Here is a 27,313-nt window from a genome sequence, read left to right as displayed (position 1 = left end):
GGGAGGGAAGTATATCATCCCTTCACATCAGCATCCTGGTTGGACCCATTCCTACTACTATTCCTTTAGCTTCACAGCTCCTTGGTAGTGTGCACTTTACCCAGTTTGTCAGCTATAAATGCTACCCTGGGTGAAGTTTGGGCCAAACAGGTACATAGAGCTCCATCTGCCTTCAAACTGGACTTCCCTGGAATGTCTTAAAGCAGGCTTGGGAATACCACTTTAACTCTTGTAGGCTGGTACAGATACGATGCTGTGCTCAAAGAGGGGCTCCTGGAAACACTGAAGAGAATGCTGCCTTGCTGTGGCACAGTATTCCTGAGCATAGTTGGTACGCTGTGAAACAGCCTGACCCTTTCCCCCCTAGTTTTGTGGCAAAGTACACAATGTGAATGCCCAAGTCATTAAACAATTAGCCGAATTTATATGCTCTGTTCTAAGCCTGGATAATCATTTGGCTCGGATTCTTAGCATGTTCATCTTCCCCTGGCAGAGCTCAGCCTGCTATGGGCTGTTAGCCAAGCTAAGCTCTGGATCCTACTGACGTAAAAATTGTCTTCCAGTAGGAATAAAAGCTGGACTTACAAAAACTGTGCTGTCCTAAGTAGAATCACAGAATCACAGAATGGTTTGGGTTGGAAGGGACCTTAAAGTTCCTCTAATTCCAACCCCCTGCCATGGGCAGGGACACCTTCCACCAGATCAGGTTGACTTTCTGGGCTGCCAAGTAGAGGTAGGGCTTGTACAAAAATGGGGAGCAGCAACCATTCTGGAACAGCAGCTACCTGTACTCGTGGTAAAGTAACTGCACTGACTGTACAAATTTCATTGGAAGGGCAGGTTATCAAAGCAGATGGAACAGACCTAATGCTGCTTTGGAATAGTAATAGGTTGTGCTCTCATTTATTCTTCTAACACACAGAATGGTACAACTCCATTTGTTTCCAATGGAACAGGTACGCTTAAGGTCTTAGCAGTTACTTGAGCAAATCTGTACACTCCAGGGAGAAATGACGCTTCAGATGCTCCAGGGTCGGGCACAAACATGTCACAGTTCATTCCTCATCCTAAAGCCACAAATCTGCAGTGTAATTAGGGAACTGGGCAACAGTTGTAGGGCCAATGCAGTCTTTGCCATGTAGCTGGACAGCCCTACTAATTAACCTATATAGACTATACTAATTAACCTATATAGACTATGCAGAAGAAATAAGCAGGATAGCAGGTGTCAAAATATTTCACATTAAGAGCAAGACTTTTGTTTCTTAATGTCAATGCTAATGAATACCAAGAACTTTCTTTAAATCTGCTGATTGATCCTTTAAATCAGCTGATTGAAGAGCATCCTTGGCTTCTAGGAAAGGTACTGACAGCAATTTCAAAAACAAGGCCATATTTGCCAGGTTCTAATATCATAACCCTGTAAATCTGTGCTCTCACTGATAGTAAAAACATATTTCAAAAGTCCTGGAAGAGGCTCAGATTTTCATTAAGCGTCTGTTGCTGTTTTTGATCAAGGTAAAGCTAACGGAGGAAGTCACGCACCTGCTCCATCTCGTATGACTGAGCTGAGTTTGGAACTGAAGAGGACGTCCACATGATTCAAGATGAATTCCACAACTACTGACTGGATTCGCACCTCCATGAAAGCAGCTGTTCCACTGAAGCAGGCAGACTCGATCTGCTTTGATCTGAAGAAAAGGAAGATTAAGTAAAATGCAAACAGCCAGAAGACTGTGAAAAATATATGCTCCCCTTGGTAAGGCTTTGTCACATGTTGAACTACTGTGCCACACTGCTTGGGCAGACAGGACTTTAGGGGCAGTTAAGAGATAAATCTCATCAAAGCATTATACGAATGGTCATATTGACTGCAGTGATTTACATCCAGCTTTTGGTTTCAGGCTGGAGTCCTACTGAAACAGGCAAGAGGAACAATGGGTCAAGAAGGAAAGAAAGCACGTGGCAGGTCCAGATTGAGGTAAGCAGTGCATATACGAAGTGGGGAACTTTCCTTTAACTTCTTTCTAGAAACAGTGTATGGCAGCAGTTTAATGCTGTGACACTGTAGAAAGCTCAGCATGGTCTTCTGCATCATTTTTCCTCTAGCAGGGAATGTCTCCAACTGGTCCTGCCCAGCAAGTACCCCAATATTCACAACAGCAAACTCAAACAAGAAATCTTTTGACTGCTTGTGGGTGAATTGCCATAAAGGAGAAAATAGCTTTCCCTCATTAACTGCACACAGGGGAATCTCTGACTCGGATTTCTCAGGTTGGTAGCAAAGCAGTCCAGAAATCAATTCAATAGAAGCCAGGGTGATTTTTTTGTCTTTGTTTTAAAGCAAAAATTTTTAAATTACACCATTAATTATAAAATACCCTATTAGGCACATTCAAAACAAGTTTTAGGAGACATTTATCCAAGATCATTTCCATAAGTCTGAATTTTTGCAGCCAAAAGCTGTCAAATTAGACTCCGGAGATTTCTGCAGTGGGAAATCAGTGATGCCACTAAACACATTTTCCTGGATGATCAAGGACACACTAGTCTCATCTAACCAGGAGAGGAGAAATTATCATCTAGAAAGAGTTCTGGGGGTGAAAACGTACTAGGCTCATTCCTTGCCACTGCTGAACTGTGGTCAGTGGAGTTGCAGTGCAGAGAGAGAGAACAATACTGGGGTATTCTCTCACAGTGTGTCAACACAGTTCCACTGACAACAGCAGAGCTATTAACATCACTTTCAGAAGCTTGCCAGCTGGTCTCAACCCCCTGCTCAGAATAATTTCCTATTAGAAATTTTACAGGAGAAGAGCACATTGGATGGAAAAAAAGGAAAATCTTTTTCTAGGCTGCTGAAAGTTATGATTTTCTGGGCAACTGATATCTATCTTTTATTTTTATAAATACAAAAACTTACATAAGCCTTGTATTTGAATGGGAAAAAAAAAAAGTTACCTTAAGAGGTTTGGAGCCCATACAATTGCCAAGTTCTTAGTGTGCATATTTGTAACAGAGCAGTAATCAGCTAGACGAGCTAAGTGTCTCATTAAGAACTCCAGTGTCCTGGAAAACAAGAGATAGGCAAATGTTCAGCACCAATGAGCAAGCCATGCTGCAAGTTACAAAACAAACCCTAGTTCATTATCTTCTTTCGCTTTGGGTGCTCACAAAAAAAAAAAGTTGAAGTGTATGGTAAGAAGGATGGTAAAGTTGTCTTTAGCAAATAATTACATAGGGGTGGGGTAAGAGGGAGTCTCTCCTGAATTGTTCTGAGTAAAGGAAAAGACTGCCCAAGCACCTGTTGTCAGCCAAGTGACTGGACCCAGCAAAGACTGACGTGGATGGGAATATGCTAAATGCCACCAGCACAGCAGGATCTAGAAGCAGAGAACCCTGGAGCTTTATAGCTCTTGGTGGTTTTATTATAGCATTGTGAAACAGAAATACAGCCCTTACACTGTATTTGGGTCATAGCACAATGCTCATCTGAGAGTTAGAAGAAAGGACTTTGAATATAAACCTCCTGGTAAACAGAAGACTATTTATTTACACAGCCCAGGATTTTGAAAACCAGCAAATTTTATCTGAATTCTACTTAGGAAATGAGTGCTTCCAGCTTTCTTATACACATATAAGAGATACACAGCAGGTACAAGGTTAAGCTTCACAGGACTTCTGATCAGGTAGAAATAAAAGATTGTGTTTTAGATTAAACGCTGCTGCTACCATGACATGGGGAAGAGGAGGAAGGGCCCAGCTCCATTCCTTCCAGCCAGTGCAGGGGGTGGCACTGTGAACGCTGCTGCCACCTCCTCGATGCTGGCACTCAGCGGCAGCCTGGCTGGCACCCGTCTCTCTGTGCCCCCTTCACCATATGGCAGCAGGGGCCCAAAACTTCTCAGGCAGGAAGGGCGTGAAGCTCAGATGGGTGTTTCTGGGTGGACACAAAGCAGGCATCTCCAGCAACCTGCACGGCCCTGCTGCACCTCAAACACTGCCTACCCGCATGCAAATTCTCACGGAACGGAGCAGAACAACAAAGTGTCTTTCTGTCCTTCTTCAAGCAACCCTGAGGAACTGAGGTAAGCCAAAGCAAAGCCCAGCAGTGCAGCAGCAGCAGGGGGAGTGAGAGCCACACAGCTGCTGGCTGGGTTGCTGTGCTGCTGCCTGTCCCGGGCACAGGCATCCCTAAGGGATGTGCACTGGGATTCCCTGAGAGCCGTTTCAGGGAGAAGGCAGAATGCACCAGAGAAAACTTGACAAAGGAGATTTTGTTTTTGATACAGTCTTCTTCAAGGCCCTGCTCCCTTAATTAACACAAATAAATTATTATAATTAGTTTTAAATGCTAATTAATTACCAGACCTCATACTTAGTATTAAGTCCCATCAGTTAGTCAATGCTGTTTAATTACCTATGACCATACCTTATAATCAAAGCTAAGTACAATACAGTGGTTATTGATATTTAATAATGGATAGCATAAATTATATAGTCCCATTATAATCAAATGATAATCACCATACACAATAATAATTCTTTTAATATTGGTTGATATGCATTATAATTAGTTGTCAATACCAATCACCATATACTGTTATATTTATTTAAGAATGCCATACAATAGTTATTAATATTTAAATAGTAATGTATTATTTTATTTATACCAATCAATACATTGTCACTGGTCCAGGCTAATTGCAGTAATTATTAATATCATTTAAATAGTCATTAATATTATTTCTGGTATTAATACCAATCACCATACTTTGTAGTATGAAGACATTTACCATACACTGCAATAGTGATTAATACTGGTTAAATGAACATTAATATATATAATATGATGATTAAAGACTAACTGTCGTGCACAACAAAATAGTTATGAATACTAATTAGTGCGTCTTAATATAATGCATATCATTTAGCATGTACTATTCTAATAAGCTTGTGCTGTTTAAATAATCAACACAGTATAGTTATTATTTCCAAAAGATCACTGTTAGCGTTTGCTAGTTACTATTATTGCTATTATAGTTAAATATTAAATAGATAAAATGTTACTAAGCATTGCCTTGCCATAATGCAAGCAACCACTCCAGAATACAACACGATCCCATCCATCACCCAAGCTGCCCTACCATGCTCGTATGTCTTGCTGCTGCTCCTTATGTACTGACATATTCAGCACTGGCCTGCAGCTAAAAGCTATTTGGGGCAGGGGGAGGATGCTTACAGCCAAAATACATTTGAACAACTTAAACCACAGTCCTGAAGCCATTTTTTGGTGTTCACATTTCACTGTCTTTACTGCTATTCCTAGAGAGGGTATTGTGCCCCCTCAGTAAGAACATTTCCTTAATGATATCAGCCACTTGTGCCATAATGAGCTTGTATTTGCCTCCTATACATACTTTCCAGAGGAAGTCAAATAAGATGATATAAAGTATATGGTGTTTGTCTGGTAATGATCTAATTATAATATAAATCAACTTTATGTAGCCATAAACCATTTTAATATATACAGGCACAATGCAGCTATCTTGAGAGGAATCGCACCATTACACTCTTGAAATGCCAGCAATGCCGAGCTATAAACAGACTGAAGGCTGTACTAACCTGTAGTGAGGTGGGGGGAGCTGCTGGATGACATCATGGATTTTAACCAACCGTTCTTCATCTGTAGCAGCGGAGACAGCATCCTGGAATAGCACAGTAAATGACTGAGATACGAACAAGGCCAGATACCTGACACAGGGTCTTGAACTAAGTGGACAGTGCACTATTCTCTAGTGCTGAGACAGAATTTGTTGAGCCTCTCGATCTTCCAAGAGGCATCCGTCCCTGGGGACAGACTGGCACACAGCTCAATGCAATAAAGGGCAAGTAATTCAAGCTCTGGGCCAGTTTATAGCTTGATTGTACAGCGCGATTCCTTGCAGTGGGCATTCAGTTCCAGGTAGCATTTGCTTCTAATCCCATTCCTGTTAGATAAATCACCAGGGAATGGCAGAAGATAGGGGAATTCTTGCAAGCACTGTTAATACCCTAATAACCTTCACTGGGGCCCCCAGAGTGGCATCAATAGGGCGCAGGATGTGACACAAAGGCACAAGTGAGTAAACCAAATGGGGCAACAAGACAAAGGCTCCCAAACCTGGGGCCTTGTTGCACCCACCTTTGGAAGGGTCAGGATGTTAACAGCAGGTGGGCATTTGGTGTGCAGCATGAACTGTATTGGTGTTAGGCTGGTGGTTTTACAGACACACACTTTGGGCCTCTATAAAAACACCAGCCTAAAACAGAATTAAGGCAAAGGAAGATGCGTAGATGTGCAGATAACAGGTCATGCTGTGAGGTAAGTGAAAGATGTTGCCTTGTACTCACAGAGAACTTGTCGTAGAGCTGGTATGTCAGCAGGGGGTTCGGGAGCTCCCGAAAGTACAGTTTGCAGAGGCAACCCACAGAGTGAATGTCCTGGATGTATGTATCCTTAGTTAGGTCAGGAATCTGCTCAGAGTCAAACTCATGGCTGGAGATGAAAACACAAAAGTGGGTAGAGGGAGGTTGGCAAAGAAGAAAGAAAATAAAAAACAACACAAATTACAGTCAAGCAAAAAAGGGTTTCCTGATTTACAGGATAAAACAATTACTTAGTCACCAAAGCCCCCCAAGCCATGCTGGTGCTGCTACTAGATTGTTTTTTTTTTTCCCAAAATGAGACTTTTTTTTGGTATGACCTTTTTCAGATAGTTTATAATCTAAGCCTACAATTTAATCTACAATCACTTTTCCTGTAACAGAGCCCTTCACAAAATCTCCAGAGCATGTTTTCCAAGACCACGGAGGCAATCTGACTGTTCAACTCCCGAGGACTGTGACAGGGAGCTGCCTGGAGGAAGAGTCCCCACAGGTCAGAATGAAAGCTGCTGTCCCTTTGCATTTCAGCGGCCTGGAAACTGAAATGATAAAGCAATGCTGAACGGCAGCACCGCTGGCACTGCTGCACATGGAAACTACTGTGTGCAGAAATTCCTTGGGCCCAAGCTGGTGAGCTGAGCACGCCTCTGCTATGGGGCGAAGAGAGCCAGCAACCACATGAAGACAAACCCTGAGCATTCCCTTGGTTTTCAGAGAGAGGAAAACCAAAAGCACAAACATCTATGAAATAAAAGCTGAGCTGAGAAGGCCAAGAGCTGGCTCGCTGCTCGGATATGCGCATGGAGATTGCTGTTTCAAATTAGCAGGCCAGATCTGCAGGGGCTGGCATGGCCACAGGGAGCTGCGAGAACATGGCTGCTTTAGCTGGAGCTCAGTTTCCCTGCCATTGTCGTTAAGCTGTAAACCCAGCAACTTATCATCAATGCGGGGAGTCACCCTGTCTGCACTACAACCACAGCAATGGCAGGGACTTAGTGGCAACAGCTCCGGCCTCCCTCCAGTCCAAGCCAGGCAATTTGTAACACAGAAGATAAAACACGACTTAGGCACAGGTCAAACGCCAAGCTTGCCCCTCTCTGCTACAGGATGGAACCAGTCTGTATCCATGTCCAAGGAACCAGGCGTATTTGTAACCTCAGTGATCAAGTGTTCGTCCCTTACGATACAAGGAAGGAGCTCCTTTCGCCTAGACATGAAGCTGTGTGAGGGAAGCCAGTTCACCGTGCCAGTGAGAAGGGGAAGAGGGGTCGACTTCTTCCGACAAGAAGGTGAACATCGTCCCCAGCTCCTCATCCCAAAGGCAGCACAGAGGAGGAAATAAAGGTTTCTGTTTTCCCCAACCGATGGATTCCCTGTAGCCGCACTCCTCAGCGCTCTGTACGCAGCTCCCACAGGCACGTTCTGACTCATCCCTTACTCACATTTGGAAGACAAACTTGTTTCCTGCACTTGGCTCCGCAGAGGAAGAGAGAGCTCAGAAGAACCATCAGGGAAAGGCACCAACCCGCCCAAACAAACAAACCGAGCCTTGGTGGACTCTCTCTGACCATCTCCTGCCCTACCCCAGCACTCCCGCTGCTCCGGCACACCTTCCCAAGGAAGAAATCCCATGCCATGGTAGAGACCTACCCCTGCAGAAGCAGAATATGGAGTGAAGAAAGGGAAACCTTGCAGGCAGTCTTCTTTCTCTGACTATATAGAGAACAACTTATTTCTTTTGACCCAAAGGTAGATTTTTTAGTGGAAGAATACAACTTCACAGCATCTCAAAAAAAGCCAGAGCCAAGTACAGGGATGCCCATGCCAACCTGACACTCACTCCAGTTCATCTACCGTCCAAATAAAGGCAGCTACTGTGCTACTAAAGAGCCAGCCTCTGTCCTGGAGTGAATCTCTCACATGGAATAAAATTCTCTTAACTTTGTGTCCAACCAAAAGAAAAAAAACAACCACCTTTAAAAACGGGAAATTCAATTCTTCTAATAGAAACTTAACAACAATTGCTCATTTATAAGGGCACTGCAGAGCTAATTTTGAAATAAGCTTAATGATCTGTTTATATAGCTGGAAACTCCAGCAATGCAACATGTCCTACATTAATCAAACACTTATGAAAAATCTGTCATGAAATTTGACAGGGATAGTGTCTACAAGTTATGCCGTGTACTTTCAGAAAATTGAAAAGTAGGCTATCGTTTCGTTCTCTGTACTGTACCAGGGTATTATGCAACTGAAGTTTTAGAAAAACATTTTAAAGCACCTTTGGAATACATCAAAAGAGAATATGGTTATAAAAGATGAACTAGGGCAGTGATTAGAAAGATGGTCCAGCACAAGTCAGAATGGGGAATTAAAGGGATATAACTGAAGCAAGGGCAAACATTTTATTCAGCCGACTCTGCTCTGGACAGCAGCTACAATCAGAGTCTTTGGAGCCTGCATATCAAAGGCTCAGGGAGTAGATTTTTGAAATTGAACTTGCTGTGATGAAAAACAGGATTAAGCTGAACCAGAATAAGCCCATCCATACAAGGGTTTGTACAGTAACTGTACTGGCTCAAACCCGTCCATTTAACTTGGGAATAGCTGGTACAAAAAGGATATCCTTCATATGGAAAATACCCCTTTGCTGCCTCTGTGAAGCAGCGGGCCTACGATCAAAACTGGAATTAGTCACATCCCAGTAGGTTCTCTCAGACCCTTCACAAGAGAAGAATGCATACCAAATGATGGGAGGAAGAAACGGGGCCTCACAAAAGGATAAAGGGCACTCAGAGTGATGAGAACAGCCCTTGAGTGGGGACAACACACACCTAGCCTTCCTTCTCACAGCCACGCAGCAGGGCCATGCCACCCACCATGAATTATGCAAGTACTTATTCACATGTCGCTAATTAATTGCTAATATGCCAGAACTCCAAAGCAGCAAGGAGAGTATCAGCCGCTCCAAAGGGCTCCAGGAACAAGAGGAAACAGGAATGAAATTTGACAGCAGTGACACCGCAATCCCAGAGCCTTCCAATACCCATCCTGAAGGAAAACTTCCCACAGAACGAAGTCTACCGAACAACCCTGCACACCTGTAAAAGAGAACTCCAAGGCAGTGGCAATCCCAGCACACCATCCTTGGAGTGCACGCTGCACACACAGAGCTGCTGAGCAGCCAGCCCCATAGCTGGCACGGGGCAGGCTCCTGAAAACACAGCCCTTGAATCTGGCACACACCTCATTCCGCCTCTACAAGCAGGTTTGTCAGACACAGTGCTCTTACCGTAGTTTCTGGATGTTGGACGCAACCCCAGACAGACGATATATTCCATCCACAATGCCATGTTTCTCAATGAATTCAGTGCAGCTCTTGAGGACCTGGGGGACTAAAGAACAAGTGTCATTGGTTAGTTGAGCATGTTATTAAAGTCCTCGTTCAGGCTGTGGTCTTGTCAGATCCCATAAACTAAACCCAGCTGGGCTAGTGCTTCACATCTTCCTTAGAGGAGAAAGCCTGTAAGAGTTTTAAGTGCAGGATTTGGGAAAGAAGCTCGACAGAAGTGCATTCTTTGCTTTAAAGAAATGCCAGGATATATGAATCAGGTTGGAAAAAGTCAATTCTGGTCAAGCAGAGACAGTGCAGGTCCCATCACAGCTCCCACACGAGCTGTGGTGTTAAATCTCATGTTCAGAAGAGCTATAAAACTGAGTCGATACGCTCTCTTTGGCCAAAAGGCTTTGTTGCTTTCAGATCTATATGGGAATCGCCTGCATAGCTTGGTTTAAACAAACACAAATGTTAAAGAGATGCTACTTTCTGCACCAGGGACAGCGGAGTTTTTACAGCTGATAATTTCCTCCCCAAAGCCTACCAGAGCGTGACTGGATTTAGATAGCTACACAACATACCACACTCATAGAGATGGCAGATAGACCAGGTTATGACAGAATGGAAAAATAAGCCCAGAAGATATAATTAGGTGTCAAGTTAATATTCAAGCCACTTCACCAACCAATTCTTTCCAGTTGACTTCTCAGCCCCATGCAGCATCCACTGCCTGAGCTATCTGTCCATCCTTGTAGGCTTAAGGAACAGCAAATCATTGTATTTATCGTAGGGAGATAAAACTGCTCTGAGCACAGAAAGAAAATCAGGACTGAGCTCTTGTGAACATCAGCAAATCAGCATGGAAAAGCTCACATCCTTGTGCACTCCTCTGCAAACCACCTTTTTTTCCACAGCTCCTTTGATGATCGAGATTTATTCTTACATTAGATGCCAAGTCTGATCAATTTGCCACGTGGCACAGATTCTGAATAGGTCATGTGGCAAATCCCCTTACATCAAGCAGCAGATGCCATCTGCCAGTCAGTTTGATTAAGTGCTACCCAACTTGGATGCTCTGTGCTCTCCCCTCCCAGTCATTTACTGCTTTTCTTTGGGCTTGCAGCAAACAGCCAAACACACAGCTAGAGAAGAGAGTCATTTCAAATGGTTCCTGGGAGTCGGCATCATCCTGGGTTAAGCACGCATCTGCTCCACACTCGAGCACAGGCCAGAACAAAACCTGTATAGCTGCGTGGCACATCAGCTGAGCAAGAGCAGCTATACTAGATAAGACCCTGCAGCTGGGATGCCCAAATATACCAAGAGGCAGTCAATACTCAGCCAGTCAGACTCTAGTTTCTCTAGCACTAGGCATTTACAGAATCTCACACTGTTTTCCAAAGCACGGTGCAGACTCTGGGGCACACAGAACCCTTGTACACCAAGCAATGGCATAGGAAAAGTGTTGGAAACCAAGCGCTGCTTTTTGGGGGAAGGAAATCCATCAGAGGTGATTACCTTCTTCTGCTCTCCCCTGTAGATGGAATGGAAATTTTAACTTCCACTAATGCAGCCAAAGGCTTTTACAGAAGGAAACCTCAGCATCCGCTCTGAAGAAAGGCACCTCTCGCAGCCTTGGGAGCTCGGAGCCACACCACACTGCTGGCATTAGGAATCGGCCAGACAGCATGCACAGCTAGGCATCTGAGCCAGGATAAGCAACAACTTCTTGCTGCCGAGTGAATACACATTTGGAGAGCGTGTTGGTAAAATGTGCATCAGTCATCCACAATACCGTAAGCTAAATGTCTTGAGAACAGAGCAGGCGGAACAGATGGCCCTAAATCCTAATACGGTTTCAAAAAACATTTTTAGAGGACAACACTTACCCCTTTACGCAAAAAGATTCAACACCTCTTCAAGAAGAAAGTTTTAATGCTTGAATTGGATAGGGTGGGAATTACATCATACTCAAGCGGTTGCCAAAAGGGGCTGCCTACGTATTGCACCGCTCCACTGTGTTAGGAGCAAGTGCGACCCAGGTATAAATGGATGCAGACAACCAGAGGTGAGAACTGCACCACCCCTTGCAGTGAACACAAAGCACAGCCTTCAGGTGCAGACACAGTTGGTGCTTTCTTTTCTTGCATGAGGAAAGAGAGCACCCTAGATGGCAAGACACACTACAGCAATGCACCTTTTGGTTTCTCTGAGAAATGGGCAGGACTACATGAGATGTCCACGTGTATCTCTCTTCCCACCACCATCCATTAAGAAAGGTGAGAGGTCACAAATCTGTGATCAAAGAGCTAAGTGAGGATGCTGGGCTCAGCACCGAATCAGCTCGACTGCCAGGGTCACAAAGGACTAGGCAAGGAGGTAAGGTTTTAAAGCGTCGTGGTGAGACCTGCTGATGTGCGACTGCAAAGCCCCAAGATTTCAGTGGTCGATACTGGAGTCTGAATGGGCACCCCATGAAATCAGCAGCACCCGCTGAAATAAATAAATAAATAAGCAAGTAATAGCACATTCCCTGCCCACCTAATTCCTACCAGGGAGGCTGCTGATGTCTGAGAGGGATGATGCACATGTGGCATGGGGGAACCCCCCCTGTTTCTCTGCACACCCTGAGCACGGCCAGGACACCTGCCTGCGTGCCCTAATTGAAGGCTGTGCCACAGGGAACAAACCTGCGTGTTTCCAAGGCCTTATCCTGCTGGGGTTTATCTAGCTGTGTCAACAAACAGCACGGTAAGAATGGTATTTGTGCACCAGTTCTTCTGAGCAGCGACCTGTTGTGACAACGTGAATCAGGTCAAGGGAGCACGGAGGGGAGCAGTGGGCTGCAGCAACAGCAGCGTGCTTCCCAAACCACTCCTCTGTCATGGACGGGCCCAGGCACAGTTAGAAGAATTAATATACATTGAAAAAAATCTAGCAGGCTTTGTTCTATGCATTTCCTAATCTGGTTGCCAGGACGATCTGTTCTTTAAGCTAAATATATCATGCCAGCGCCACAGATATTTTTGGGGGAATGCTGCATGGTTGGAGAAGTGACTGAAATACAAGAAGGGCCATAATTACACTTGAAGGCCCTTTGCTGGAACGGTGATTTGATTTTACTCATTTTTGAACAAAGATGACGCCTGACAAATGTGTTTAATCTCCCTCTCCCCTTTGAATCCTAAGCCCCTTAGCTACACATCCATTAGCACACATTTCCATGTGTGTATGCAGGGCACAGCGCCTGTTAGCACCAGCACGGAGCAGCAGGGTGACAGCACAGGCTAAAGCTTGGGATTGTGATTGTGAAGTGCACCAAGACCACCACCTACGGTTGTGACCTTTCCAGGTACCTACGGCTACCTTTACATACACCTGTGTCCCCTGCCACGGAGGTGAACTTACTGGTGTTCAGGTCCTGACTTTGGCTTCTGGATCCCAAACCAGTCACCAGATTTGAATCAGAAAGCTATGTCACAGCCGCATCCCAGGGGCAAACTAGCAGGGATTACTTCTCATATGCTGTAGCACCTACACTAGAATCCTATTAATATTAGTCAATTTCTAGGTTTTCCTGCAATTCTAACGACCAGAGTTGGTGACCCAGGTGGTTTGTAGTAACTGCTGTGAAGGTCCACCATGCTCAGCACCCCATTTCTGACAACTGCTACAAGCAGGCCACTTGAGGAAAGACCAGAAGAAGGGCAGGGCACCTTGCACGTTATATTCCTCTAGTCACCAATAACCCACTGCTCAGAAAACCTGTGGGCCCAGAACTGGTGTCTGTCGTTATTAAACCCAGCACAGCCCCTTCCAGATCCACATTCCCAGGCAAATAACAGAAGTACTAACACTGGACGTTGGGTTTATTCCTGTTCTGAGCAATACCATGTTCATCCACTGGCACCAGGTAACTTCTCTGCAGTAAAGTCACGGACTCAGCTGCAGCCTGCTAAAATCCACTGGCAGCTGCCACTTTTGAACACCTACCTCTTCATGAGAATCCGAGCACCGTACACATCTCCTGTTCCAAAATCCATCACCTCCTTCCCGTCCCTCACCCCCTCCCCTTCCCCATCTCAGACAGCAGGTAGTGCCAGGCTGGAGACGTGGATGCGTCAACAAAGTGGACCCTGGCACATCTGATCACCATTGCAGCTAAAGGAATTTTTTCAACTTGCTCCTGAGTATCTCTCAGCTGGTTTGAAAGGTTTATTGCATCTCCTAGGGCTCGTTAACTGGTTAATTCTTTCCCATTAAGAGGAAGCAGAAGTTTTATGGTTTTCATTCTGAAGACCATTTTGCTTCATCTTGAAATCAGTCACATTTCCTCTCCTATCATCTTGCTTTTATTTTTTTCCCTTTTAATCTTTTGTAATGGTCCCTCCCTGGGTTGTGGGAGGCTTTTTTTATTTTTAAATTTTTTTTTAATTTTTTTAAAGTACGTTACTGGAATCAGCACTATTTGTTCAGGCTGGGGAATGAGGCCTCCCATCAAGCTCCCCTCTAGCAGCGTCGTTTTCACAATATTACAGTAATAAGGTGAACTGCCACATAAGCCAGGCCTTTCGGCTGGTTAATGGACCACAGCATGCTGAAATGCAGCTGCTCAGCTGAATTCCACACATAGCAAACAAATGCGGAAAGCTGAACCTGCTGCCCAACAGGAGTACAAAATAAACTGTCCTGAGCGCCACACCAAACCACCTAAGCAAAAGAAAGAGCCATGAATATCAAGTACCCGTAATGATAATTAGGAAGAATATGAGAAAGAATAGAACCGAGAGCAGGAATGCAACAGCAGGTTAAAGGCTACATTTCGAGCCACAGGAATATAAATTTAAACAATCAGCTACAAAGATGAATCTGAGGTGGGAGACAGCTTACTCTCAGTTGTCCAGGCTGCCTCTATAAACAGTGAGGAAAATCAGATACCTGCAGAAGACAGCGTGCCCCAGGAACGTGTGGTGCAATAATAGGATGGTGTGGATTGTTTTAGGGATGTGCCCATTTCTTAGAACTTTGTGACTAGCTGAGACCTGGACAACTTCTAGACACCTGGAATTAGCCAAACAAATCCTGTCTCCCTTACCATATAAACACAGTTACATAAGAACCTAACAATGAATATCCTCATCCAAGGAAGTACTGTTGCTTTTACCCCAATCATTCTTCCTCCTATTCTTAGCTCAATTTTTCAAAGAAACTTCCAAGAATTTCCTTAAAAAAATACAGTCGAAAACTCTAATAATTCAGACTGTAACTTTTCTCAGAACCTCACTTCAAACTGCTCCGTTCTGGAACTCCTCCCTCCGCCTTACAGTGAAAGCTACGCAGGAAATTCTTGTAAAACAGCACGAGACAGAGAGGTTACGGACTTTGTTTTCTTGCCCTGTCCTGTAAGGAACACCCTCTGCAGGAAGGCTCTCTGCCACCCAGGGAATCACCTGCACGTGCCATTTTATAAGCACGCGGACCCCACCGTGCCCTGCGTGTTCAGAAAAACAACAACTGGCTTGGAAAGATTCTCTTCTCAGGACTTTTGGCTCCTTCCTAAATCTGTGTCCTTAAATTTGAATCAGCAGGATTAAGAGAGAAGAACAAGACCAAAGAGTGAACTTCCTTTGAGATGCTCTCTTCCTGATTTTCAAGAAGTGTGACCCACATTAAAATGATTTATACTGTTGAAGAGTTGGGTAAAGTCCAAACCACAAGCTGCACTATTTCCTGATAATGTGCAGTGCTTTTATTTGAAATTATGACTTTTGTACTGTAACTCATGATAACAGAAGAGGCAGCCATAAAGCATGAGTCAGTTTCCATGCAGGTACCATGCAGCGCCCAACTGTGTAATCAGCCTCCAGTGCTGGACTCTGCTTTATAAGACTGGACTCTTTTTATTTATGGTAGCTTAGCCAGGAACTGTGTAAAAACAAAGTGCAAGGTTCAAGCCTAAGAAACATAAATCCCGTGGTGCTGCATCAGGCTAGGAAGGCAGTTCACCACGCTTTTTAAGTCCTGTAACATCAGCAACACTCTCAGTGCTGCGGGTATGTCTGTGCCAGGGCATTTTTGCACTTGAGCACTGCAGTGGCATAAGCCATGCTTACTCTTACTACTTTTGTATCAAAGAGAAGAACCTTTATATCGTACGTCCATCTCCCAGGTTGTATCCACCCAAGTGGGGATACCAACTGGGGTTGTATTTTTGTTTTTAATACAGAAATGCATCACAACCATTAAATGGAATAAATATACTACTAATACATTCATATGTAGGCTGTGCTAGTGCTTTCCATATAGCTCAATTACATGTACCACAGTAAGTTAAGACTGAAAAAGGTATCCACCTTGGTAAGAGCAGAGAGGGCTAAGAGCACAAGCAATTCCTGCATGTAGTGCAACATTTTTTCTCATGTTTGTTCTCCCTACAGCTGTAGTGTTTCGAAATGCAAATTAATTTTCAACTCCCTGCTGTCCTCTGGGTCACTCAGGCATAAAGAATTTCTCCTCTCACAGCTGCGGGCAGGGTAAAAAGGGAGGGGACTGAGAGATTGTCTCTTTTCTTTACTGCAAAACCTTGTATTGCCTTCTCAGTTCTCCCTTTTTGCAACTACTTCCCCCCAAACAAGTCATTCTCCATGGGGACCCCACATACCTCTTTGTAATGCTAACCCCATACCCAATAATCTTGAGTTCCAGCAATTCAGAGGGCAGATGGTGAAGCAATAACACTGCCTGTTATGTTTGGACATTTGCCCAAAATATCTCAGAACTATTGGCCTTTAAAAGTCTCAACTTGTGTTCAACGAGTTTGTGTAGCAGTCATCTGCAGAAAGCAGAATACGTCTCCACTCATCCGCAGTTTGGGACAATTATTGCTGTTTGTCCAGGCTGCTGGACCCGTCCTTTACATTACAGGGGTTTCTTGCAGAGGCACAGCCTGCAAAGTCCGAAGAAATGCTGAGGCACCTGAACCACACAGGCTTTTTGTGATTTACAGAAGGGCTCGAGTCACTTCGGCACCTTTTGGTTTCCAAAACACCTAACACGTTTAGATCTGTGAAATTATGCAAACCCAACTAAGGAACAAAATAAATCTAGGAGATACCTGGAGATAAATGGAGTTATTTCCTCCCAGCACTCACCAGGCTGTGGGTCTCACGTGCTGACCTGTGGTAACACCTGAATAACAACCACTGTTTAATGTTTATATGCCCTTAACCTTCCAAGTACCTCACAAACATTACAAGTTTACCCTTGTGGCACCTCGGGGCAGATCCGGACTGTTAGTTTAATTTCACAACATGGAGATGGAAGCAGACACCCAGCAAGACTGCCGAGGCCATGAACTGTGCATGAGAGACAGGGTTTGAGCTCAGGAGCACCCGGCTCCCATCACAGAATCGTAAGGTTGGAAAAGCCCTCCAAGACCATCTGGTCCAACCATCCCCCTATGACCAATATCACCCACTAGACCATGTCCCTAAGCTCGCACAGCTCTGACTACAGCTTAGCTCTTCAAGTTGAATGGCTAAGGCCTTTGGAAATGGATTTTAATTTAAAAAAAAAAAAGAACACTATAAATTGTGAAACACTGAAAGGAAACTGGTTTTGGCATGTCTGAGGCTAACAGGTTTCAATATATAGCTAATCACCTGAAAACAGGGTAGCCAAATGAAGTAGTCGCCAGCAGGATAAATGGAAGGGTATGGCTGATGTTACCTGTAAGCTTGAAGGGGCTGTCAAGTCACAAGAGCCCCACTGAATTACTGCCCCAGAATGCAATTTCACAACCATTTTTTTCAAGTTCATACATCGACTGTGTGCAGAGCTGAAACAAACATGGACTCAGATGCAAGAGACAGGACAGTATTTTGGTATGTCACTGCATAACATAAAACAAGCAGAAAACAATAAAGGTTCATAAGAAACAGACATGGCCACTTTGGGATCTAACATACAAGTCAAATCACTAAGAGTATGCATCTAATGATTCCTCAAGCGCAAAAGGAATCATCTGGGGAGGAGAAAAAGTTTACTATATCCCTATGGCATGAAGCATATAACCAATTTTTAAAGTTTCAAGTACTGAAAAAAGTTCACGGATGGAAACTCACGGCCTCCCTATCTATGAATTGCTGTCTTCTGAGTTCATTCACAGCCACGGGCAGAGCTGCTACAATTTCATGTTAACTAAAGACATTTCTTCAAGAATCTGCTCTTTTCTGAGCAGCTGTGTACTCTACAATTACCTTCAGTTTTCTCAATAGGATTGTACTGTACAAATACTATTAAACTAGGTATAACAAGAAGATTTCCAGATTCATCAATACTTGCATTATTAGGTAGGTTTGTCAGGAAACACAAGATGCAACCAACTGCATGGTTGGACTAGATGATCTTGGAGGTCTTTTCCAACATTAATGATTCTATTTCTGAGCTGTAGCCCTGGATAGCAATTCTGCATGCGGCACATGCTTTACTTATGGCTCTTTTCTCCCCCAGATATCTGAGGGCATTACAAAATGTATCAGGTAAGTAAGCACGCATTATTTTTCCTGCTGTGCCAACAAGGAACTCAGGATCCTCTATTTTCTTCTTACACGTATTTTAAGGTAAAGGAAGAAGATGGATCCTATTTGAAGGAACTTGCCCAAAGTCACACAAGAATTATCTTGGCAGAAAAGGACATGAATACAAATCATTCAAATCAGATTTATGTCCTAAGCATGAAAACTCCTTCGGACACATAAATGCTTAAAAACTGAGAGAGGAGTAAAAGCATGAAGTCAGATAGAACCTACCTGGAGGTCTGAAACTTTTAGTTCACATTCAAACTTTTCAGCTCTACCTATTAAGAGTACAAAAATGCCCAAGGGTTCATTCACAGAATTTATGTATCTAATATAAACCTTCAGCCTCAGTCACAGCCAACATTCTCCTCAGCCTGTTGTAATGACTGTGGCCAATTTAATAATTCTGATCTAAATGTTATGTTTAACACACACAACCTACCTTTTTTGTGCAGCACTTCAATTAATCTTTGTGTAAGAACAAGACGTTATTGCTTAAACAAACCTATTGATGTGGTTGCCAGCATTCAAGTCCTAACAGTTCCAAGCAGCCCTGGGGAACTGCACTCCAAGATCTCTCTGCTGCCCCACGACTATTTGCTATTTGAATTGCAGCGAGCCCACGTCAAGCTTGAGTATCTATTTCTGATGGGAACCCGACAAATGCTAAGAAGCCTTTGTGAAGCTGAAATCTTGAAGGAAACCAATTCTCTACAAACGACATCATGAGCAGACATTCATCTGAGCCTTGTGAGCATAAACTGGAAGTTCCTGGATTTCAGGGGCTGTCTTGTGTTTACGTTTAAAAACAGTACTTAGAGAGAGGAAGGAAAAAGAATAATACATTTATAAATATTTATAGCTTTCTACCTTTTAGCAAAGTTTTACTTCTTGTTGTTAATATTCAATTTCATCCTCAAACAGCAAGAGAGTGGGCACCAGCTAATTTACCACCAAAGAGTTAAAACATCAAGAAAAAAATAATAAATATGTAAGACTCAGCTGTCCTGAATTCCAAATCAAGACTTCCTTCACAGATGGCAAAGATCCAAATCCATCCAGCCAGACTTTTATTACAATTAAGATTATTAGCTAGTAAAAGGGACTCCTCACATTAATATGAGGAACCAAAAGAGATGACATATAGATTACAAAGCTTATCCTGGAGCTAAGGGGAACCAGACTTCAACAGATCCCTGCCAAGATGCTGCCCAAGATCTCATTCCTTGGGTTACTCTGTTCTGGTAACACTGTTCTTCCTATACTCAAATCTGCAATAAATTAGTATCAAAGGCAAATATATCACCCAATGGCAGCCAGGGGATTACTTGAAGGTAAGACCAGAGGACCCAGAACAAACTGTGATGTCACCACAAGTCCCAAGGTGCTCTTAAGAAGCTTATCTGAGGAGTGCAATGACCAGCATAAGGGAATAAAGCCATCCCCTCTATGCAGTTGTTGCTAGTGCCCAATACATAACAGGACTGTGTCTCTGCTTTAATTTGATCTTGCATAATGTTTTGAGAAGTCTTGGTTTTCATTGTATTCTTCCTTTAATCCTACCCAACTTGTCATACATAATTGGTAACAATTTTGGGGAATTGGGGAGTAATAGGAGGAATAGAAAGCAAGAATCAGCTATGTTAGGAAACCTTGTCTTTTGAAGACATTCACTTTTTCAGCAAGAACAGCAGTACTCTATCTCCCTGTTGATCACCAGTCAGTATTTTCCAGAAGAGTTCTAACTAACTCAAAGGGGCTACAGATCCTTTGATATGGGGAACTCATTGAATAAAAATTACTGCCATTTCTAAATCCACCTTTTCCAGTTACGGAAACTGATGAAGTATCAAGACAACAAATGCATAAAGAGGTATCAACACAACACATACATGAAGAGGTACAAAAAATACCATTTGCTTTTAGTCTACAAAACCCTCTGTTAATACAGCTGGCCATGTTATATGACTTATGCCATGAGGAACACTTCTACGCTGTTTTAGGGCACACCAGGGTTAGCCTGTGCTCCACTCTAACCGCCAAGAGAGAAACACTCATATTTTATCAAGTGCCAGGTACAGGTACATTTTCAGCACGGAAGAGCTGCCAGTATTTGCACCTCATCTCCTGCAGTCCAAGCAAATCCAGCACTTATCCCCAGCAGCATTTGGATATAAAGCACACTGGAAAGTAATTCCTCGGCTACTGCAACTCATGGCTCACGTTCCCAAAAGAGCAATGAAGCTCTCCTCTGGTTCACTGACCTCAACTCACCAACCCCAACCTCTCTGCAAGCTCCCAAAGGCAGAGGAACCGACACCACCGCAGCGCCAGATCTGCTGCACAGCTTCCCTGCTCCCAGCGCTGCTGAACCCAGCCCAATCCCTCGCGTGAAGCAATCCATCACTCGAACGAACCTAAGGGGCTTGCACCGAAAGATGGATTTATCAACTGTACTTTGTGGGCAACCTCCAGGCAGGTTTCCTGCCCCCTTCTGTCCGTGCAAGAGGCTAAAGCACAGGAGACAGAAGGCTGAAAGGGAACAGGTCTGGGTGAAACACGTGGCTTTAGCACCAATCTACTATAAAACGATGTAACAAGACAGCACTTGACTTGATTCTAATCAGACGTTTACACAAGGACTTCCTACCCATGTATTTCAAAATGCTGGGTGTTATTTTTACTTTTCACCTGGATAAAAATGATGGAAGGAGCTGAATGCCATAACCTTGGTGACGTGCTGTCAGTGACAGCCAGGAACCTGCGCAGCCTCCTAATCCACTGGCCTCTCCAGGCAGCTGTGCACAAAGTTTGTGCTAACCACCTTGCTGCCGACTCCTACATTGGTCTTAAATTCAGGAGTTGTGGAGAGCCACGTTTCAAAATGTTCTGAGGCACAAATGAGGACATGGTACAGATGCTGCAATGCAGCATTTAACCAGCTCCCACACTAAACAAACACATCCTCTGCATGCACAATTCTGTCTAATTGGGGTCAGGCTAAATTCAAGTTCTATTTGGTTTCCTTTGAGAGAAAATATTAGGGGGAAAAAAGTCTACCTACCGACAAAGGGAACAGGGCCCCTCTACTCGTCAGGGATTATGTTGAACTGGCTGCATCTTGCAGCTCTGCAAAGCCAACCAGCATGGCAGGTGTCAGCGGCACCAAACCACCTGGGAACTTCGCAGGATCACGAAGAAACAGCTACTCCCTGTTGAGCTTGGTTCGCTTCCAAACAACGCTTCATTGGCAGATGAGTATTCAAAACCCAGAAGGAGCCAACAAATGAATAACGCACTAAAATTAAATGGAGACAGGCCTCTGAAGGCAGGCTGCGTTGGGTGACTGCTAGGTGTTGTGCAAACCAACATGCCTGATGGCTGTATCACCACAGCCTTTGCTAGATTTAGACCCAATGGAGAAGTCAGAAATCCCTCACATCAAAACTGGTTTTACTCCTCCACGTACCAGCCCCAAATGTGTTACTTACATGTGGCAGGAAGAGGAGCAACGAGGGCTGCTGGCTGTTACGCTCGGTGAGAACAACGCACCAACACACAGCCGGGCCAGTGACCAGAGCACGGGGCTGTGTGCGCCCAGCCCGGATTCCAGCTCTGAACACTTCGTCCACTCTCTATAAAACCTGAGACTGCTTGGTTCCCTGACTTGGTGAAGGCCAGGGTTATCCAATCTCCAGCAACCAGAACAACAGTCTTAAGTTAGAGAGGTCTGGTACGTGCACTGCTCGGGGTGCCCTGAGTAATCACATCCAACGACAACGAGCCAACCTTCCTCCTTCACTCTTGGCAAAGTAGTTCGGGCCCCAAATCCCATCACCTTCCAGTGTGACTTACTGGGGCTCCTAATGGCCATTCTCAAAAGCAGCTTAGAACACAAATGATTTTGAAAGATCATCCTGTGATGTGCCCATGACTCAAATCCTCATCTAAGAAACAGGACAATGATGCTTCCTTCCCATCACTGCTGTCGGGTCTACAAGGGCCTCTGGGAAAGGCCAGTTCCACACCATGTGGAGGTGCAACTCCTACAGAAGTGCCCCGTCATTGTGCGGAGGGCTCAAAGTGTCGGCACACAACAAACTGCCATTGAAAAAAGCAACCAAACCCCAAACCCAGGACACTGCCTGTCTACAGCTGCCAGCTCAATAATCACTGCAATCCCCACCATGAGTCACCCGTCATACAGAAAGATCTTCAGGTGCAGTACTCATCCCTACTGTTGTTATTGTAAACACTCGTTAAAATCCTTTCCTCCCTCCCTATACCTGTTTATAGCGTTACTTCTCAGGTCTCTATACCACAATTAAAAAATGACAAATTGCACCCTCATCAAAAATGAAGAGGCAGTAGCAGCAACAGCCTGCTTGCTCCACTCATCCCATCATACCTAGACACCCTCCCCTAAGGAGAAACTCCAGTAAACAGAGGTATTATGTCCTGAAGTTCAGCAGACACAAGTTCTGTCACGCCAGCCTGACAGGCATCTTGCAGAAAAGACAGTGCTCGGCCCCAGTGCAAGACTGATCTCAAAAAATCAGGTAAACGAAGATAAATGCTTTGCTGGTTTGGATCCAAGAGCGTGCTGAATGTACAGCATGCATATGGAGCTCTGCAAGATGGCATCACCTGGGCTCTTGCTCTGGAACAGTAAGGTCTCATTTCTACATCTCTTTCCTCCTGTACATCTCACACCTTGGTACTCCCCTTCTGACAGGAGCACAACTGGTGCAGAACGAGAGTGACACTTGCTGAGCTCACAGAAAGACAATGTGCTGCAGGAGGTAAAACCTTTCCTCGTGTTTGTACATTCCCTTCTGGGTACACAGACATGCAACCAACTCTATGCTGTCCTAGCTAAGCCATCTGAGCCCGCTGCCTCAGCTCAGTGTTTATTAAAAAATGTTGGACCCACTTCAGTTTTCATGCTTCCATATTCCTTTTATTTTCTGTCTTCTCCTCTCTCACCATTGCCTATCTGAAGGACAAGCCCTGTTCAGAAAAGTTTCAGATGGTCATGATTTCAAAACTGGGATGGCTCATATTGTTTCACAGGGAATTCTTGGGAAGTTAGGTTTTGTCAACTTCCCAAGAATGATAACTAATAAAATAATTAACATAACTTCAGTTTGGCTCAGTGGTGCATTAATGCAGAGCACACAAATGCCTAGCCACCCATTTCAAACACTGTGGACAGTGTTATTTTCTCCTTCAGTCCTGCTAAATCTTTTGGATGCTGGGCAGCAACACAGCAAAACTACCATTAATCTAAATCCATCTATAAATGCCTTGGGTTCTTTTTGTATTTCTGAACTGAGATCTTTTATAGTTGTAATCCCAAAGCATTACCAGCAGGTATCACGCACAGACTTCAGCAAAAGTACTATGTGCTCCTATAAAAATACTTGTTTATGAGGTGAAGAAACAGGACTGCATCGCTGCTCTCCCTCACTTAACGTGGAGCATTGCACTTGGCTCCGTGACTGAGGAACCTTAATGCTACAGAATGAGGGAATCTTAAAGTGCTGTGCATGCACAGAGCTTTATTCACAGGAACCCAGAAATGTCTCCACAAAACCAATCCCGGGGATTACATCACTTGGAATACAGGTCAGAGAGCTGAATCACACAGAAAAAAACAATCCTGCTGTGTGAAATGGAGACATGCCCCTGTTAGCAACATTCAAATTGGATCTGCTTCACTCCGGGGAGTTAGGAAAGAGTTATTAAATCGAGGTTGAAAGCAACTGCTAACTTCTCAGATGAAGAGACCTCATTAGCACAGCTCAGTCACAATCACTCAGCTGCACGTGATGGCAGAGGAGGGACCAGGACAAGGAATGACCTCCTAGAGACTGCCACACAGGAGCCTCTAGTGTCATTAGGACAGTTTAGTTCAGCTCAGGGTGAGTCTTTTACTGCTAAATAAAATGCATACCCCTTAAAACCAGGCAAAAAAGTCAGTGCAGAGAGCAAAGAAGAGCTTTAATTATTGCTGACTTATGTCTAACTAAAATGGACAGGAGGAGGGCTAAGGATCAAAAAGAACTCTCTCCTTCCCATTAATGAGCTCACTGCTGGCATGTCTCCTGCCCTCCAAGATTGCTCCCACAGCATAAATATAAAACCAGCTCTATTGCTACCCAGTGGTGTAAATTACCCACTCCTGATGCAGTTCTTACATGGGTTACTGTACGTTTCTGCCTTCAAACCATGCAGTTTCTGGCTCTCTGATGCTTTGCAAGCCCCAGCAATAAAGATCTCTACTGGTTCCAATTAACAAGCCAATGAGCCTTGCCACAGTCGTGATTTCTTAAGAACAAGCTCATATTATTCACCAACCGGTAGTAAAATACTTCATGTCAGGCAAGGGAGTACACATTGCTGTTACCAATTGAATCCATTGGAAAGAAGTGCACAGAACAGCTCCCCACCCTTTACCATCCCTTTTCCAAAAGGCACTCATATGAACAAGGAACCTAAAGTACTTCTGGCAACAAATGTAACAGAGAAATTTCTTTCCTACCCTACATGTCACTTTACTTCTCCTTGAGCTCCACACAAAAGCTGGGAGACATCAGGTTCAGAGTGCCAGCAGATGAGGTCTATGCAGATACGAGAAATGGCCCAATATCTACTGCATTAGGCAAGAAGCAAAAATATGAAACAGATCAACAAACTGACATAGCCAGACAGTGATGCTATACCAACACTGATTTCCTGATGGCTCTAACTCCTGGGCAAACTGGCTGTGGCCCATTGCTGTTCCACGCTGCTTTCCTAAAAAACCCTCAGCACGAGCCATCTGTGGGAATGACCTCAGCGAGTGAACTGTGGAAGAATTTGTGTCCCCTGTTTGATACTCAACAGTGCAGGTACCTCCCTGATATCACAGCCTAGATTGGAGATGTCCCAGTGAGATGGTAGGAAAGAACACATGAAACAAGTTCATCAAAGGAAGAGTAGTAAAAATTGTGTAATTTTTTCTTGGAATGGAGAGCTCATCTTTCCTGCATCCCTAAAGTGCTGATGGGAAGGTGGAAGTGGCAGAGAAGACCTATAGGGAAGTCACCGTAAAAGACAGAGAAAATACAGCTATGACAAATAATATCCAGTTAACTCCTGTACATTTTCTGAAACCAAGAGGAAGGGCAGGTAAACAATCTACACTGTGGACTGTGATAGAATCAAACAAAGACAGCGAGCTGGAGAGAAATGTATGGATTTAACATAGCAGTTACTTATTCACTGACACAATAATAAAGTTTATTTCCCTGTATTTAGTATTTATTTGAAGACTCCAAGAGGTTTAGAACCCACCTTCAGTGGTCCCATGTCAAACCCTGATGCTTGCTTCTTTTTAGCATCAGTCTCAATTCATCTTTCAGTCACAGATTCTCATTACACATTTCTCTGCTGGCATCAACTACTCTTTTGCTAGATATGATCCCTCTTTAGTAAGATTCCCAACAGAGGAAGAACTCAAAAATGGGTTGTTCCTTACCATCATGTCCAGAGTTGAGAAGATGCTCTCCCAAGTCACAGCCAAACACCCTTTCCTTCAGGATCCCCCGCTGCTTCAGTTTCTGCTTTGTTGGACGCGACTTCATGAATGTACGAAGGAAGGTGATGAGCTTGCCGTGTTTTTTTGACACTGCACAACAAAATGAAGAAACCACTTCAGGCCAAGCAGAACACATTTTACAGAGCATGTAAAAACAGTAGCAACATTAATATAAATTATTTACAGAAACAGATTTTCCAAGGTCTGATACTAAATTGAGAGTTTGCTTTTGTTCTAATTCCCGTCCAGTGCTGAAATGACACGACAGCTGAAATGGAAGAATTTAACACAAAGATACATTTACCCAAAATGAAGCTTCAGGTGGCACTTCACTAAAGCACTGTCACCGTACACAGGCTGCTGGGCAGCACCTGTAATGTGCATCTGTGCAAAAGGAACGAGGCTAAGCTAGCAAAACCTGTCATCTCTTCCACGTTGACAAACACGGTCTGTAGTCTCTAAGCAGAAAGAAGTGCTTTGTTACTGGCTTCCATTCTAGTAGCCCTAGGCTCTCCTCCAGAGCAAATGAGTGACTGACAGTATCTGAACTTAGAGGATGCCCAGCTCTGGGTGCCGCAGCCTGCCCTTCCAGCACACCTTCCAGCACTCCTGCTGCACGTGGGGCAGCCCAGCCCAGAGCAGCGTTACCTCCCTCGGTCTTTCCAAGTTATTGCAAGATAACCGAATTGCTGTCTTGGTTTTATTTAATAGAAGAACAAGGTGGCTGATCTGAAGAGCTGCAGTTTCCCTCCTGCAGAAAGAATACATGAAGTCTACAAAGGGACAAGAACGCAGCTCAGCAGCCGCCCCTCTACACCTTCAGCTCCGATTCCCACTCAACGTTGTGTGGTCTCGGCTCTGCTGGTGAAACAAGTCACCGTGTCCAAGCCAGCTGATGCCACTAAGGAGTGAAAACCAGAGCAGCCCAGGCAGATGCCCCTCTGCTAAGGCTGCCCCTCTGTTTATAATAAGCCTAATATAAAAGACCTTAACATATTTCTATCTGTTTGAACAGAGCAGGGTTCTGCTCTTGGGTGAAGTCCCTTTTAGCAGCATGGCATTACATTGATCTGCAGCAGCAGATCACATCTGAATATCTGAAATCCTAAAATCTCAAACAAAACCCAGGTCTGCATTTGCACCAATCAAACCCAAATCATTTAAGAGAATGCAGAAGCATTGAGGAGGACAAACTGCCTAGGGGGTCTTTAATTAAAGGAATGTTGTCGGTTTGCTGTGGCTTTTTAATTACATACCACAAATGAACAGATTGTGCCGACACGCCAAACGAAGTTAGGACGGATTTTGGTTGTATCCATCATCATAGTAAAGTAATGGCTCATTTCTCATCTCCTACCAACCCTGCTCAAAACCAAATGGAGGCAGAGT

The 27,313-nt window shown here is 44.1% G+C and overlaps 1 protein-coding gene and 1 long non-coding RNA gene across 11 annotated transcripts in view; one reads left to right on the top strand and one right to left on the bottom strand.

The window, feature by feature from the left end:
• The window catches only part of LOC137843836 (uncharacterized), a 40,777-nt gene extending 37,809 nt beyond the window's left edge, over window positions 1–2,968 (top strand). Inside the window, exons 3-4 of the long non-coding RNA XR_011089720.1 lie at window positions 1,519–1,759; window positions 1,905–2,968. This is a non-coding gene — a long non-coding RNA (uncharacterized lncRNA). The remainder of the gene's footprint in view (window positions 1–1,518; window positions 1,760–1,904) is intronic.
• The window catches only part of ARHGAP32 (Rho GTPase activating protein 32), a 261,037-nt gene that overhangs the window by 13,875 nt on the left and 219,849 nt on the right, over window positions 1–27,313 (bottom strand). For all 10 annotated transcript variants that reach the window (XM_068659541.1, XM_068659546.1, XM_068659542.1 and 7 more), the window contains 6 exons: window positions 25,865–26,014; window positions 9,719–9,821; window positions 6,394–6,538; window positions 5,626–5,708; window positions 2,962–3,069; window positions 1,546–1,691 (listed from right to left, as the gene is read on the bottom strand). In XM_068659541.1, the coding sequence (XP_068515642.1) occupies window positions 1,546–1,691; window positions 2,962–3,069; window positions 5,626–5,708; window positions 6,394–6,538; window positions 9,719–9,821; window positions 25,865–26,014 (735 nt within the window). The remainder of the gene's footprint in view (window positions 1–1,545; window positions 1,692–2,961; window positions 3,070–5,625; window positions 5,709–6,393; window positions 6,539–9,718; window positions 9,822–25,864; window positions 26,015–27,313) is intronic.

Source organism: Anas acuta, chromosome 23 (assembly GCF_963932015.1).
Source record: "Anas acuta chromosome 23, bAnaAcu1.1, whole genome shotgun sequence".
Classification (NCBI taxonomy): domain Eukaryota; kingdom Metazoa; phylum Chordata; class Aves; order Anseriformes; family Anatidae; genus Anas; species Anas acuta.
This window is presented reverse-complemented; position numbering and strand designations above follow the sequence as displayed.